The following is a 14650-nucleotide window of genomic DNA, read 5'->3' as shown; positions in this document are numbered from 1 at the left end:
CTATGATCTCTTCCTTGGGTCCAAATGTCTCACCAAATACAATGGAAAACTGAATGAAATACAAACTTTCTCTACCGGAACTAATAAATGTATCATTTAGAAGGTACCTTTACATTAGTTTCCAGTAATAATCTGGCAATCTAGCTGCAGTTTAGCAATTAATCATGGCACTGTTAAGTTTTGTAATAAAACAGACTTTAATTTGGGATTTTTTGTCTTTTTTTTTTTTTTTCTACAAAGGCATTGAACAGGTCCTACACTTTATTCCAGTTTTTCCTGCTTAGATTTAATCTAGAAATGTACCTATATTAATAAAACCAAATCCCACCTTGAAGTACTTCAATGTGTTTCTGTGAATTATCATTTATTTCCATGACTGTAAGTTTAGTTGACTTCACGTTCTCATTTCCCCATATTAAAAAAAAAAAAAAAAATGGAGTAGCTTCCCGGGGAGAATATAATCCAGAATACCTTTTGTTATTGCTGTACAATAAACACAGGTCTTTGTAAAAACAAATACCAAACCCTCTTTCCTTTGCATTCATTGGTTCCATAAATTTGCCTTTCTACCTCCACCCACCCTTTTTAATCATCACTGGGTTTTTTCCCCCCTGTCATATCAGATTGAATAAAACCTTTTACTATATTGTTTGCTTCAATCTTTCACATCTATGTTAAGATTTAAAACCTGAAACTAAAGATATTTTTGTTTACTATTTTACCCGGTTGTACTTTTAGTTTTAATGGGTTTGACCCTTAAATACTGAATAGGGTTGACTTTTGATGAGAAAAATAATTTAAAATGCCATGAAATAGTCACAGCTTTATATATACTTTGGTACGTAGTAAAAAAAGATATGACGAGTTCATTTGCAGTAACAAACATAAGAAAACATACTTTTATCAGCAGCATCAAGCAAAGAGTAAATTACACACCTCAGCTCTTTTTTTTGTTTTTATGACTTTTATCTGTTTTTGCAAATGAAGTCTTCATATATTAATCATGTAGTTAAGCAATAGCCCAAATTAGAATTAAAGCAGCCACGAGGTTCATTTGGAAACTAAAACCAAAAAAGACAGAATGTTTATTCCATTTATCCCAGCTAACAGGGTCAGAGAAAAAAAACAAACATTTTTATTTGAATTGAGGCTCATCAGACATCTAATTGACATTGATATTTTATATCTAGGCCACATTGAAAGCTTAAAAAGGTTGTATCAGCACAAGAACCGTGATTTCATTGTGAATCTGCATCATTGATTTGATAGGCTCTATTTCAAGCCTTGTTTTGTCATTATTAAAAAAAATACTATTTTACAAATTACGCTTATTATAGAACCATTCAAAATTCTGTAAAATTTGATAAATATACAACTTCTAGCTTAATTAGTACTCCTACTTATTGAACTCTACATATTGTAGGGTTCCAACATTAAAGTTGATTTTAACTTACCTTATGGGTTAATACAATTAATTGTGAAACAGAAAGTAAAGGGTCAACATTATTAATTAATACTTCCTCTGAAATCTGATGCAAGCTGCTTTGGTAACTAAATACTTAGATGTTGCTTTGATATACTGACTGAAAGGAAACTTCATGCACACAAAAACATTGTTAATGTGAGGATGAATACATGAGCCTGTTTAAAGCAATGATTTACACATATCAATATTTGGTGCTAATTTAAATAGAAAATTATTGCATGATTTGAATAATGACGTGACAGACACTCTCTGCTCTGCCTTAATTCTCCATTGATTTTGATCAAATTGGATGATTTGTCATTTGCATAAAAAAAGGTCTGATAATTTTAATGATACGATTTTTTAACGACTTCTCGAGTCAGTGAAGCAAAGATAATCGCTTTCCAGTGTACTTTGTAAAAAAAAAAAGCTGTCTTCTAAAGGGACATGATATATATATATATATATTTATTATGGTGGCTCCCGTTTTATTACAGACATATTTGAAAAGAATCTTCTTAACATTTTCAATATTGAATTTACACAAAAAAACTTAGATTGTTTAATTAATTATGTATTGATTTATTTTTTTGCATTAAACACTTCATGTAACTTTAATCTCACACCGCTTCAATAGGAGGCATTGTTGAGTCAGTAAAAAAAACAACAGAAGAAGAAGGAGAAGAGGCGAACTACCGGCTGAAATGCGCATACGCAAAACGGCTAGCTGTTTATTAACAGTTGCTTTAATTGTGGTGCGTGTTTATATTAACGCTGCACTGTAATAACTTGCATTTTGTAATATCTCTCTATATATATCTATATATAATTATTTCTAATTATTCCTGACTACCTGATTTGTTTGGTCATTATTAAAGACAGGCGCGTTTAATCCACAGTTTACCCAACTGGCTAAGCTTCGTTAGTGCGGCTAACGTTAGCAAACAGCTACAGCAAGATGGACGAGCCTGCTGTTCCATTAGCAATCAAAGATGACACTCAAAGCTCGACCTACAATGTTAAAGACGATGAAAACAAGGACCGCAAGGAGCCCGCAGACAGTAAGTGTCCTCTCACTGTTATGCTTCATCTTTTTATTTTCCATTTTCTGTACTAACTTAAGATCTTGCACATTTCAACCCGTTTATATTGAACTGATGCTTTCGTATATCAGAAAACATAAAACGTTGCTAGCTCGATTATATGGATAACGATGAGGGTTTATTACACTAGAATATGATGTTATTCTCTCCTGAATTAAAACCTCCCCACAGTATTTTGCAACTCTTTTCTTCATGTAAGATTTTCCTCTAAATTGATCAACTTTCTGGCTTTTTAATGTCACCTGTATCAGACTTTTCCATCTTTTCTTAAAGTTGACCTTTTCCTTTTAAATATGAATAGTTTTGTACTCATTATTAGTGCAGATATGCCATAGATTTTCCCTTTATCTACTATAATAATAAGCACTCCCTGTATCTGAGTTGTCGTTTATAAATAATGTTGCAAAGATCTTGGAGCAATTTGGTATGTAAAAATAATTCAATCTATATTGATAAATTATTAACAGTTCAATTACATAAATCTGAAATTAAAATATTGTTTCACATTGTCATCTTTATAATATATGCTACATCTGCCTGTGTGTTGTCCTAGTGTGAAAAGGTGATCTAATTGTTATTCTAGTGATATGAATTGCCCTTTATTATTGAACTATAGAGATTATTGACTTGCTGTATGATTTCCATCAACATTGTATCATGAAAAATTATGACATTAAAGTTACTATGAAGATAAAGCAAAACAGGAACCTATCAAGTCGCTGAATGAGAAAACAAGAATAATAAAATCTGTGAAACGTTTGTGATTTAATAAATGATTAAATAATTGATAATAATAATGATTGAACTTTATCTTACAATGGGGAAAGTCACCGTCTGCATTTATCCCATCCTTTTGGGGATCATTGGGCTGCCATTGTGCGGCACCCGGGGAGCAGTGGGAGGTTAAGGGTTTTGCTCAGACACTCAGAATGGAGCAGAAGCACACTGCTCTAACCACTAGGCCAACACTCCCTCTATATTTCTACATTTGTAATGTACAGAGATAAAAATCTGTCATTAGAGTATGTGAATGAAGTGGACTCACCGTTTTTCGTGTAATCAGCATTCAGTGCTGGTTGAGGCTTTGTGCTGTTATCAGTACTTTTAAAGTGTTGCTCTCAGACGCATGTTAAAACCTGGCTCTATGAAGTTTATTAACTCACAAAGGTTGCGTGATGCCCTCTACTTTTTTATCTTCACCTTCTGAGCAGAGAAGAGAAGTTGCTGCTGCTCCACCATGCAGCAACGCTAAATGGGCACTATTTAGGTGATAACCTAAGGAGTTTATTGGGTGTTTATATTTACAAGCAGAATTGGATAAAGTTAATTCTGCATCCTTTTTCCCATTAAACAGAGCTGAGTTTTGTAGGTCAAAATCCTCCTGTAGGCTGTGTGTAAATGTAAACGAGAGTTCAGAAAAAAAAGCAACAGTGACCGTTAGGGGTGTGCAAAATAATCGTGATGATGATGCATCGTGATTCTAATTTTCTTGATGCCAAGAATCGATTATTAATTAAAAAAAATGAATAAATAAAATTGCATGAATGGTTGGCGAACATCAGCCAAAAACAAGTGCAATACCACTTCCAGTCCAGTAGATGTCGCTGCAAATGTGTTGATGCACGCTGCCTTGTGTCACAAGCATTTTCGGCCGTGGGATACTGTGCCGAGTCATTCAAAAACAAAACATGGAGGAGAAAATATGGCAATGCATCGCAATAATTCAAGTATCGTGATGCATCGTGATAGAATCGCATCGTGGCCTGTGAATCGTGATTCGAATCGAATCGTGACTTCTTTGGCAATACCCACCCCTAGTGACCGTGATATCTTGCAGATGCACCATTGTTGTTTTGGAGGATAAACACTCCCGCGAGTTCTCGAATAGGCGGCCCCTTGCACTTTGACGGGAAACTGCTGTGCATCCCTAGAAATTCCAGACCGACGGTGCAGAAGCATACCAGCAAAAGGTTCGCCACCAGACCCAAGCAGAAGTATAATCTCACCTTTACAGCTCCTAATCCCTGTGGCTTCATGGTGGACCTCCAGGGGTCAGTGGAAAGCATAACCATGGGGGAGAGTGGCGGCCTGGTGGTTAGGGCATTGCACTTGCACTTATTTTTTTTTACCATCAGGCCATCTTTAATCCATTTCTTTATATAGGGAAATTACAGCTGATCACTATTGTAGATCATGGATCGGAAGCATGACCTAAAATGGGTTACTTACTTTCTGTTGGTGGAGCCACTGTAGTGTAAAGACATGACAATGCATATCCTTTGTTTAGATTTTTTTGTACGCTTTGTTAAATAACCTAAATGATAAAAAAAATTTCTCAGGTCACATTTTGTATCTTTTCAGTCAGAAGCACATAAAGTACTTTTCAGAGTTAGCATTTTGTTAAAAATAAAACACTTCTGAGCTATATATATACTGAGCTACGTTGGTTTAAACTGTTGCTGATGTGTGGTGGGCCTGCCTCGGAAGCCTCTTTCCCAATAAAATTACCGGTAGTGGGTTAACGCAGATTTTTCATAGACAGTTCAACTGGCTAACAATCTGCGTTTGGCTCCCTTTCCATTAGCAAAAAAAGCTTGGTCTGACCCCTGCAGGCGAGCCGCATGGCCTCTGTCCCACTGCCCCATGTGCCTCATGCTGGGCTAGCATACATGATGATAATAGTGTGACAGAAATCAAGAAAGTGAATAATGGAGTGCAACATGGAAGGAAACCAGGGCATGGTCAGTGTGCTGTATTGTTTGTTTCACTCTTTTATTCATCCGGATCTCTCCCACCAGTGCTGCCATGTTTATCAACGTGTAAACTGAGTTGTTTTAGCTTTTTATATGAGTTTGCCTCGATGTTGTGACGTCGATACCTCAAGCTCAATAGTATCAGGTAAGCAGTCGACCCGAGTCTGGGGTTTCCACTGTATGCCGATCAGAGCCGAGCTGTTTGAAGAGGATTTTAACCCAGGTCACTTGCCGAGTCGTTTGACTAGGGACAGTGAGCTGTTCCCACTGCGACTAAAAGCTGACTGTTGCCAGGTTTAAACAGGTTTCTCAGCCAGTGGGAGAGGAATATTATAGTGCTGATAGGGTCGGGAATATTTTGTATCGTTATAGTGAAATAATTCTGCAGGGCTTCTGGATTTCATCTAAACAATAAATGAATGTATAACCCCCCTGTTCCTGTTTGGGATATAATTTAATGTCTTTTACTCTGGGATTGATTGGACTCTTTCATGTAACCGGTATCCTCAAGAAGCCTATTTGTAATTGGATAATTTTCAAAGGCAGCATTTGTGACTGCAATGCTGTGATTGCTGAGAAATGCGGTCACACCCATGCAGGTACCCAAGAAAGATTGCAAAAAAGTATTGATGTTTATTTTTATCATCATTTGTCTCCGTCTTATAAACGGTAGTTTAACCTAAAGCTGTAATATTATTCGACCAAATAATTAAATGTTACCTCATGATTTAAATCACTTCAGTTTTGTGTTTTCAAAGGAATGTGTATTTTCTGTTTTTTTTTTTTGTTTTTGTTTTTTTTATGTGGTAATTGTGTGCCTGTTTTTTGTTTTTTCTGTAAACCTAAATGTGGTCATAAATAAAAGCCCTGTTTTCAACCTCTGTTTGGTTATATATTTAATTCCTTTCTTGGAAGCAGGAGTCTCTTTGACCTCCTATTTTCCCGTTTCTATTCCTAGGGGATGGGCTTTTCTGCCATCTGGATTGTGGAGAAGCTTTCAGCGAGGAGGCGGCGTACTCGGAGCGTCCGCATCAGCACCCTCCACAAATTGGTTCGGATGGTTTGCTGGATGCTGAGAAAGACAATGAAAAACTATATTTTTGCACTCTCTGCTCACTTTCATTTACTGAAAAGAGTGAACTGCACTTACATATGAAGGACCACGTTCAGACCTCTCTGGAGCGCTCTGATGCTGGTAATCCTGGAGCAACAAAACAGCGCGTCTACGAATGTTCAGATTGCGGCAAATCTTACACAGTGATTGGACACTTTCTCAACCATCAGCGGTCACACAAACAACCCTCCAAATCGGTCTTTCATGACCTAGAACATTTAAAAAAGAAGTCTTTTCAGTGCGAGTCCTGTGGAAGGAGTTACTCTCGTTCTTCGGCCCTCGATGCTCATAGACGATGCCATGAAGAGAAGCTGGTGAAGTCCAAAAACCGGAGCTCCGGAGAAATTGTTCAGGCTGTGGAGCCAGAAGCAACGCTGAGTGAAAATCCAACGGTTGAGGATTATGAAAACCTGTTTAGATGTTTGTGCGGCAAAGCTTTTTCTAACATGATGCGCCTGAAAACACATCAGAGATTTAGCCGCAACCCTCTTTGCTCTCCAGAGGAGCTGAAGCAAAAGCCAAAGAAAGGCTGTGGTGAGTTTCACTGCAGTGAGTGTAACAAGGCGTTCAATGGCTACATCGCCCTCTTTAACCACCAGCGATGGCACACTAATCAATCAGATGATCCGGCGAAAAAGTTCCCCTGTGAGGAATGTGGAAAAGTATTCATGACTCTGACATTCTACTACAGACACCAGCGCACTGCACACAGCGTTGAGACGCCTTCGAAATCTTTTCACCATCAAGTCTGTCAGCTCCAGAAGAAGGCATACGAATGTAAAGATTGTGGACTGAAATTTTCCAGGCCTTCAGCTCTTCAGTCCCATCAGCTTCAGCACACGGATGTCTTTAAAGAAACTGAAAAGCCACCTTCAGAACCCCCTCTTCAGCCTCAGAGGATATCGGAGAATATACAGAAAGACAACGAGCAACATTCAGCTGAAGGAGCGGTGGAACCAGAAACATTCCCTCCTAGTGGTATGGATGGAGAACAGCAGATAAACGAAACGGATGAAGACCTGGAGAGTTATGAGCCAGGGGACTTTAACGTACAGGTGATCAGCCCAAGTGAATCTGAAGACGAGGCTTTTCAAGAGCCGAACCCTGATCTGGAGCTGCTGTGTGAATCTGACCAGGAGCTGAGAGAGGATGGAGAGTTTTCCCCTGAAAGTCTGGTTTCAAAATCAGAATTGGACCTTAAAATAGTCCAGATTGATTTAGAGCAAAGCTCGCAGTGTGAACTAATTGAAGGTGAAACCCTACAAAAAACTGCAGAGGAGATGTTAGACTGTCCAGATTGTTTTCGGTCATTTAATAATCCCTCATCGCTGCACGTACACGCAGCGTGGCATGGTGTCCGTAGAAGACGACAGCAGAATCAGTGTCGGTCAGAGGCAGGGACCGATTGTGAGACGTTCCCTTGTGAAACAGAGAACAGTTTGTTGAATCAGGCCATACCGAGATTGGAAGAAAATACTTACGCCTGCAATGAGTGCAGCCAGGATTTCGCCCAGTCTTCTGCTTTAGTGTCCCATCAGTTACAGCATCACAAAAGAAAACAACACCAGTGCCAGCATTGCGCCTCGTCTTATTTGCATGCAACCAGCTTGTTCAACCACTTGAAAATCTGCAAAGCACAGAAGTCAGAGAGTATATTTGTGAGTAAGAAGGCATACAATCCAAAGAAAACCCTTCTGGGTCCAAAGATTTTTCACTGTGAGCAGTGTGGGAAGGGTTTTTGGTCCTTAGGGGCGTATTCTCATCACAAGCAAAATGAGATGGAGTGCATCAATTTGAGGCTCAGAAGAGGGCTGTCGGGATCTGCACACTCTATCGGGCGCAACCGTTCCGGCATTAAGGTGGCGTGCCCAGCGTGCGGCCGGAAGTTCCGCCATAAAGGGATCCTGGCACTGCACATGCGAAAGCATGAAAACGGAAACCACAAGTGCGAGATCTGTGGTCGCTCTTTTCGTCTTTTTTCCAGCCTGGTCAGGCATGAGGTGGTTCATAGCGCCCAGCTGCTCCCGCCACCCGCTAAGTCCTTCCAGCATCAGCTGGAGCAGCTGAAGAAAAACACATATAGCTGTCCTGACTGCGGGAAGCTGTTCTCACGGGCCAAAGCGCTACAGTTTCACATGAATAGCCACGGCTACGAGACCAGCCACTCCCCGTCCTCAGCGATAACACCGGAGGCTGTGAAGGACCTGCAGTGTTCGACATGTTTAGCACATTTCAGCAAGAAGTCGTCCTTAAGGGCTCATCAAAAGCTTTGCATTAAACGATACGGAAAGGGAGAAGTGAAAACTGTGAGCGATGCTCCAAAAGCGGAGTTTATGGGTGTGGACTTACCAGAACCACCCGAGCAAATCACTGAAGCGGGCGGTAATGCACTGAAGATGGGAAAACATCCGAAAGAGAAGGATTCAGGTTCAAATAATCTAAAGTACAAATGTGAGATTTGTTCTAAAAGTTTCTCAGTGGTTGGAGCCCTGAACGTTCATAAAAGAGTTCATACTAAAGGCTGCAAAGCAGTGGAAGAATCAAACTCTGATGTCTCTCTGTTTAAAATGACCAAAAAAGAAAAGCAGAGTAGAATGAATATCCATTGCTCAGACTGTGGGAGGCGTTTCACCACAATGGCGGCGCTTGGCTCCCACAAACGATGGCACAGGAATAAGAAGTGTTCTCCACCTTCACTTGGAGAAGACGTCTTCAATTCTGTTGATCAAAAGACTGAAGGCGGGGGGTTTATGTGTGAGAAATGTGGCAAACATTTCTTTAACAGTCACGTCCTCCAGCGCCATCGGATCTTTAATCCTCGGTGTCTGACCAGAACTGATCCAGATACAAACGCAGATCTGGAGAGAGACAGAGCAATGGAAAAGTTTTCATGTCTGGAATGTGACCAAACGTTCGGGCAAGTTTCACTCCTGGTTAATCATTTGGATGAGTATCGTAAAGTTTTGGAGACAGGAGAGCCTTCAGATCCTGCCTCAGAGCCCTCTGATGGAATTGAATCCGTGCCATCAGCCTTAAAGATTAAAACTCATCAATGTCCTGTCTGTTCCATGACTTTTGAAAAAGCCAGAGGTCTTCGTGCTCATAAATGGCAGGCCCACGCAGTGAGCAAAAAAAACAAAAACAAGCCGCCTCAGAGTGGTAAAGTTGAACAAATGGCTTTGGAAGACAAAGTGGACCAGTCTGAGCACTGTGTAAACACTTATAGAGAAATAGAGGAAGCTAAACCCGATCCCCAACCCGTAAGATCTGACCCATGTCTCGATACCCAGACATTGCCTAGCTCTGCTGAGGCTTCTCTTAACACAGTTTGTATAGAGTTCAAACAGAATTTAGAAACTGCTGAAGCCACGGATGAGGTTTCCTCGCCGCTCAGCCGTTTTTCTGAGCCTGCAGTGAAATACCTCTTCAGGTGTGATAAATGTGGCAAAGCTTTTCAGACCGAAGAGCATTTGGAAGGCCACAAGAACAAAGCGAAGAGTCGACCTTACTGCTGCGCTCTGTGCTGCCACGGCTTCTGGACGGAGAATCAGCTGCAGCAGCACCTCATCTGGCATGACGAGGTGCGCTGCCGCCTCCCCAACGAGGTGCGCTTATGGCTCAGCTCTGCTGAGACCTCAAAGCTTTTGAAAAAAAACTTCGCCAACGCCACCGATGGCAGAGGAAAGCTTCCCCCACCCTCTGCTGCGAGCCAGCCCTGCCTTGACTCCACCGGGCTTTCGAGACACAGCTGCAAATGCAAACTTTGTGGGAAAGCCTTTCATTCGCCGACAGCCTTACAGAAACACAGAGTGCAGTGCAGCAGCAGCAGCATGTCATACTGCTGCTCTGATTGCCCCAGGGTATTCAGCGGCATACAGGAGTGTTTTGATCATCAACAGGGTTCACCAGGATCTATACACGGTCTCCCTGGGAACAAAACCTCATTCGAAGACCCCAACTTCCCTAATCTACCTTGAATGTTGAACTCCTGCACCAGCATCTTACAGAGGATGCTCTTAAGTAGAACTCTGCAGATTTATTTTAGTTCTTCTTTCTGCACCTTTGTGATGTTTTAGGCCCTCTATTCTCAGGCTTTCCTTTACACTGGACCAGTATCACTGTAAATGTGAATGCACAACTGCTCCTAGTGATTTCCTTTTAGCCAGTTAACCTCTTATTGCAAGTGGATGAATGTTTGCTCAGCCTTTGTTGGTAAAAAAATTATCTTTAGTGTTTGTGTTCTCAGAGAGAACAATAGGTTTTATTAACTTGCCAATCCTTATTGAATTAAAACTTTAAAAAAGGAAATGCTGCCCTGAAAAGATGCACTGCTAATTTAACGTTAATAAAATATCTACATAATTCCTGCTGTGGATGTTTTTTTTGTTTTTGTTTTTTTGTGAAAAAAATAAAAAAGCACTTGTATAAATATATATTTTGCAGCAAGTCTCACTGTATTGAAACGGTTTTGGAACATTTGATTCATAAACTTAATAAGTGTCATTTTCATTTGTCATTATAGCTGTCTAAAGCTTTGTTGTTGAAAGACTTTCTAAATGTGCTTTTCATGTTTTCTGAAGGATTGTTGTAAAATAGAAAAGGTTTAGTTATTAATATATATCAGATTTATGCTTTTCTTTTTATGTCCAATGTTTCTTTGACTGTTTAGTTTGCTGCTTCAGAAACAAAATAAGATAAAAGTGTTTAAATCTTACAGAGTCGTGTGGTTGATTGACTTGATCTCAATTTTTTTTTTCTGAGATTTTTATCATTCATGATGGTTCCTGCACTATTGTCGAAGTTGTTGTTCTGTGGCCAGAAGTATTTTGGGGAATTAAGCACCTATAACCTTGGTGACCTTTATAAAAGTGTCTGGTTGTTCTGAAACCTGTCAGATGTAAAAAAAAAAAACTGCGGATGTTAAATTGACTGTTTATCATAAATGATCTCTCATTATAGGCCTTGTTGTGGTTTTAATCTGAATCCTCTTTGTGTCTTAGACTTTGAAATGATCCATGGTTGTCAAAGATTAGATCAGAGAGGTTGATGGTTTCATAACCAAAAATTAGACCTAGGTTATTTATTCCTATCCCAGTCAATACTTCAATGGAAAACATAGCACTAGATCATGTTGCTCCAATCAGTGGAGGTTAAAAGCCAAAGGTGTTCAATACAATTTTGATGGGACTGAAAAGGTTGGTAACTGGATAACAACAATAAATATATTTAATTGAACCTTGCCTTTTTTTTTTGTCATTTTAAGGTTTTGGGGAGTATTTTCATTTCTCATTTAGAATAAAAAACTAAAACTGTAATGCTTTTAGATATTGAAAGATCTACTTTTATGTTAACCGCTTATTTTTTAACTTTAGCAAAGTGACCATAAGGTATATTTACAGTCTTCATTTTGTCCCTAAATATGGCGTATCAGATCTTTTTTTTATACGTAGGTATTTGTATTAATTGAAATGTTAATTTTCCATACTTTTGCATAAGAGGTTTAATGTCTAAGAACTTTGTGAAATACAATCCTGTGTTGGGCCAACTGATTAAAAAAAATAGACAAGCAAAAAAACATGACGGTGACTCCCCCTGCTGGTAGATTACAGGTACTCCAGACATAAAGAATATCTTCAAATTATAGATCAGTGCTTCCATTTGTCTTTTTATGCATATAAAACCTACTTGTTGCATTTCCAGTATTGTTTCTAACAGGGTTCAGGAGCCTTTAAATCCAAACCTGCATCAGGCTGTGTGTGCGCTTCACATTCGCTGCTAATTGACTTTTCATAGAAAAATAAAGTTTTTTCTTTTTAACCGGGCATTTGTAAGCATGTATTTCTATAAAAGGATTTCAACAGGCCAGCTACATCAGTATACCAGTAATTTTAAAGTTGTTTTTTGTTTTTATTTTTTCCATAGTGGCTTTTGGCTCCTAAATATAATTAAGATTAAGCCCAAAAATGTTGATACCCTTTGAAATAGTCTTTAAATTTGACCATTACGCTTCTGTTGATTAAAGCCCACTTAGGAGAAAAAAGTTAGAGCAAAGTGTTGTTTATAAAGCAGACGATTCTATATTAAATACTTTTTTTCTCTCTTTCTTTTCAGCTAATGAGGATGTTATAAGATGTCAGGACTGTGGGCTTGTGTTTACCCTCATGGATGCCTATGAGACTCACCTACACCAGCACGCATTGGAAGAAGAAGAATCCCAGCTCCGAGACAAAATGGCTCAATGTGTGGCAGCTGAAGAAAATGGACACAAAGATGGGAGCGTTGGTGCTGATAGTCCAGGTGTGAGCGGTTGGCCACCAACCCAAATTCCCAACTCATCACAAATAGATAATTACTCCCCTGTCTCTATGAATAACTCTCGACCGGTTTACAACTGTGGGGTCTGTGGGAAGATCTACACCTACCTGGTTTCCTTTCAAAAACACCTAAAAATACATGAAGAACCACCTGAGAAAGAAACACCCCCCCCACAGGTGGAACACAACCTGAGAAAGTATGAGTGTCCAGACTGCGGGATGTCGTTCATCAGGCGAACGCGACTAATCAGTCACCTGAGAGTGCACCGGTCCAAAAGGCTCCAACAGCTGCCTAAATGTGATCAATGCAACAAAGTCTTCATGTCTGGTAAGTCATGGGCATCTCATGTTGAGCTGCACAGAGAGAGGCGTTTCTGGTGTCTGAGCTGTGCTCAAGGCTTCACGACTGAATTGCTACTCGACAAACACCTGCAGAACCACAACGCTGATGACCAGGGCATCCAGAACGCTAAACCACTCCGGAGTCCTCCAAAACCACAACCTAGAAATATGACTTTTCACTGTGTACACTGTGGAAAGGGGTACTGGCGCTCTAAAAGACTGTTCCGTCACAAACTAAAGCATCATTACAGATATTATGACAGGGATGCCAATAAGCGTCCAGGGGGTGCTGGGTTGAGTGACAATATAGGAGATGAGAAAAAGGAATTATCACCTGCAAATGAAAAAGAACAAGTGGAGGAGGTGCAGGTGAAGGAAGAAGACATGCAGACTGAGGGTGAGAGTATACATCCAGAGGCAGAGGATAAGGAAGACTCTGAGGATTCTGACTGTGGAGAACCTGGGCATGGCTACAATTTTGCAGAACATCGACACTCTGAGGACCAGCTGGACCAACCGAAATTGGAAGCTGTGCAGTCACCACCAGGAAGGAACCTGGAGAGTCCAGAGACAAAGCTGTGCAGAGAGCATAAGTACTGGGAATGGGAGTGCATCGAATGCGATATGGGCTTTGATGAAATGATAAAGCTGCACTCGCATTATGTAAAACATGCAACAGGGGAGTTGCCCATAGTGAAGGTAGAAATTGTGGGTTGAAACTTTACTGTATGATTTTTTTTTTTTTTTTTTTACAAAAAACTGTCTTTCAAAGTGTTTGTCCAAGGGGGATAACATTGTTTTTTAGATAAGTTAGTTTGTTATGAAGGACTGACTAAGAGGAAGGCAGAAAGCAGCTGCAAAATGAATCAGCCATGTATTTTTAAAACCAAATAAAATCATCTCATACAAGTTTGAGAGTTCACTGCAGACTTTTTATCTATATAAATGTGTTATTACTCATAAATTTAGTAACTCTTCATGTTTACCTTTGCGAGTTAACTTCAAGCACATTTGCTCTTCAGCTTTTTGGGGATGCATGAACTTTTTTAAAATTACAAACAAAAATTAGGTGTGGAGTTTTAGTAGACTTTTATTCAATTGGCATGTGTTTACAAACCTGTACATAGTTACCAGGTTTCTTTACAAACAAACGTTTGAAATTTATCAATTTATATTCATCCCCATGCATCAATACTAAGATGTAAGTCTTATGGGGAAGGTTTCTACTGGTTTGTTCTCCCTGTTCATGCTTCTCTCTGGGTACTCAAGCTTCCTCCAACAGTACAAAAAACATGCCTGTTAGCATCTCTAAATTGTCCTTAGGTGTGTATGCATAGTTGTATGTCTTTGTGTTCCTCAGTGTTGCCCTGCGATATACTGGTGGCCTGTCCAGGATGTACCCTGCCTTTCACCTATAGCCTGCTGGAGATGGGCACAAGCTGTGACCCTGGTGGATTTTTTTATTTATTTTTTTTAACCAGGAAAAAAAATCCCATTGAGACTTAAAACCTCTCTTTCAAGGGAGTCCTGGCCAAGAGGCATAAAAGGTACATAAGAAA

General features: G+C 39.7%; 1 protein-coding gene across 1 annotated transcript; it reads left to right on the top strand.

The window, feature by feature from the left end:
* The first annotated feature begins 2200 nt into the window (after positions 1-2200).
* On the top strand, positions 2201-10576 carry si:ch211-261d7.6 (zinc finger protein 91). The gene is made up of 2 exons (XM_038285486.1): positions 2201-2526; positions 6280-10576. The coding sequence occupies exons 1-2, from the start codon at positions 2424-2426 to the stop codon at positions 10410-10412; spliced, it is 4236 nt and encodes a 1411-aa protein (XP_038141414.1). The 5' UTR covers positions 2201-2423; the 3' UTR covers positions 10413-10576.
* Positions 10577-14650: the final 4074 nt, after the last annotated feature.

Source organism: Cyprinodon tularosa, unplaced genomic scaffold (assembly GCF_016077235.1).
Source record: "Cyprinodon tularosa strain WSP-4 unplaced genomic scaffold, ASM1607723v1 ctg210, whole genome shotgun sequence".
Classification (NCBI taxonomy): domain Eukaryota; kingdom Metazoa; phylum Chordata; class Actinopteri; order Cyprinodontiformes; family Cyprinodontidae; genus Cyprinodon; species Cyprinodon tularosa.
The sequence above is the reverse complement of the archived record's forward strand: the minus strand, read 5'-3'. Positions and strand labels throughout refer to the sequence as shown.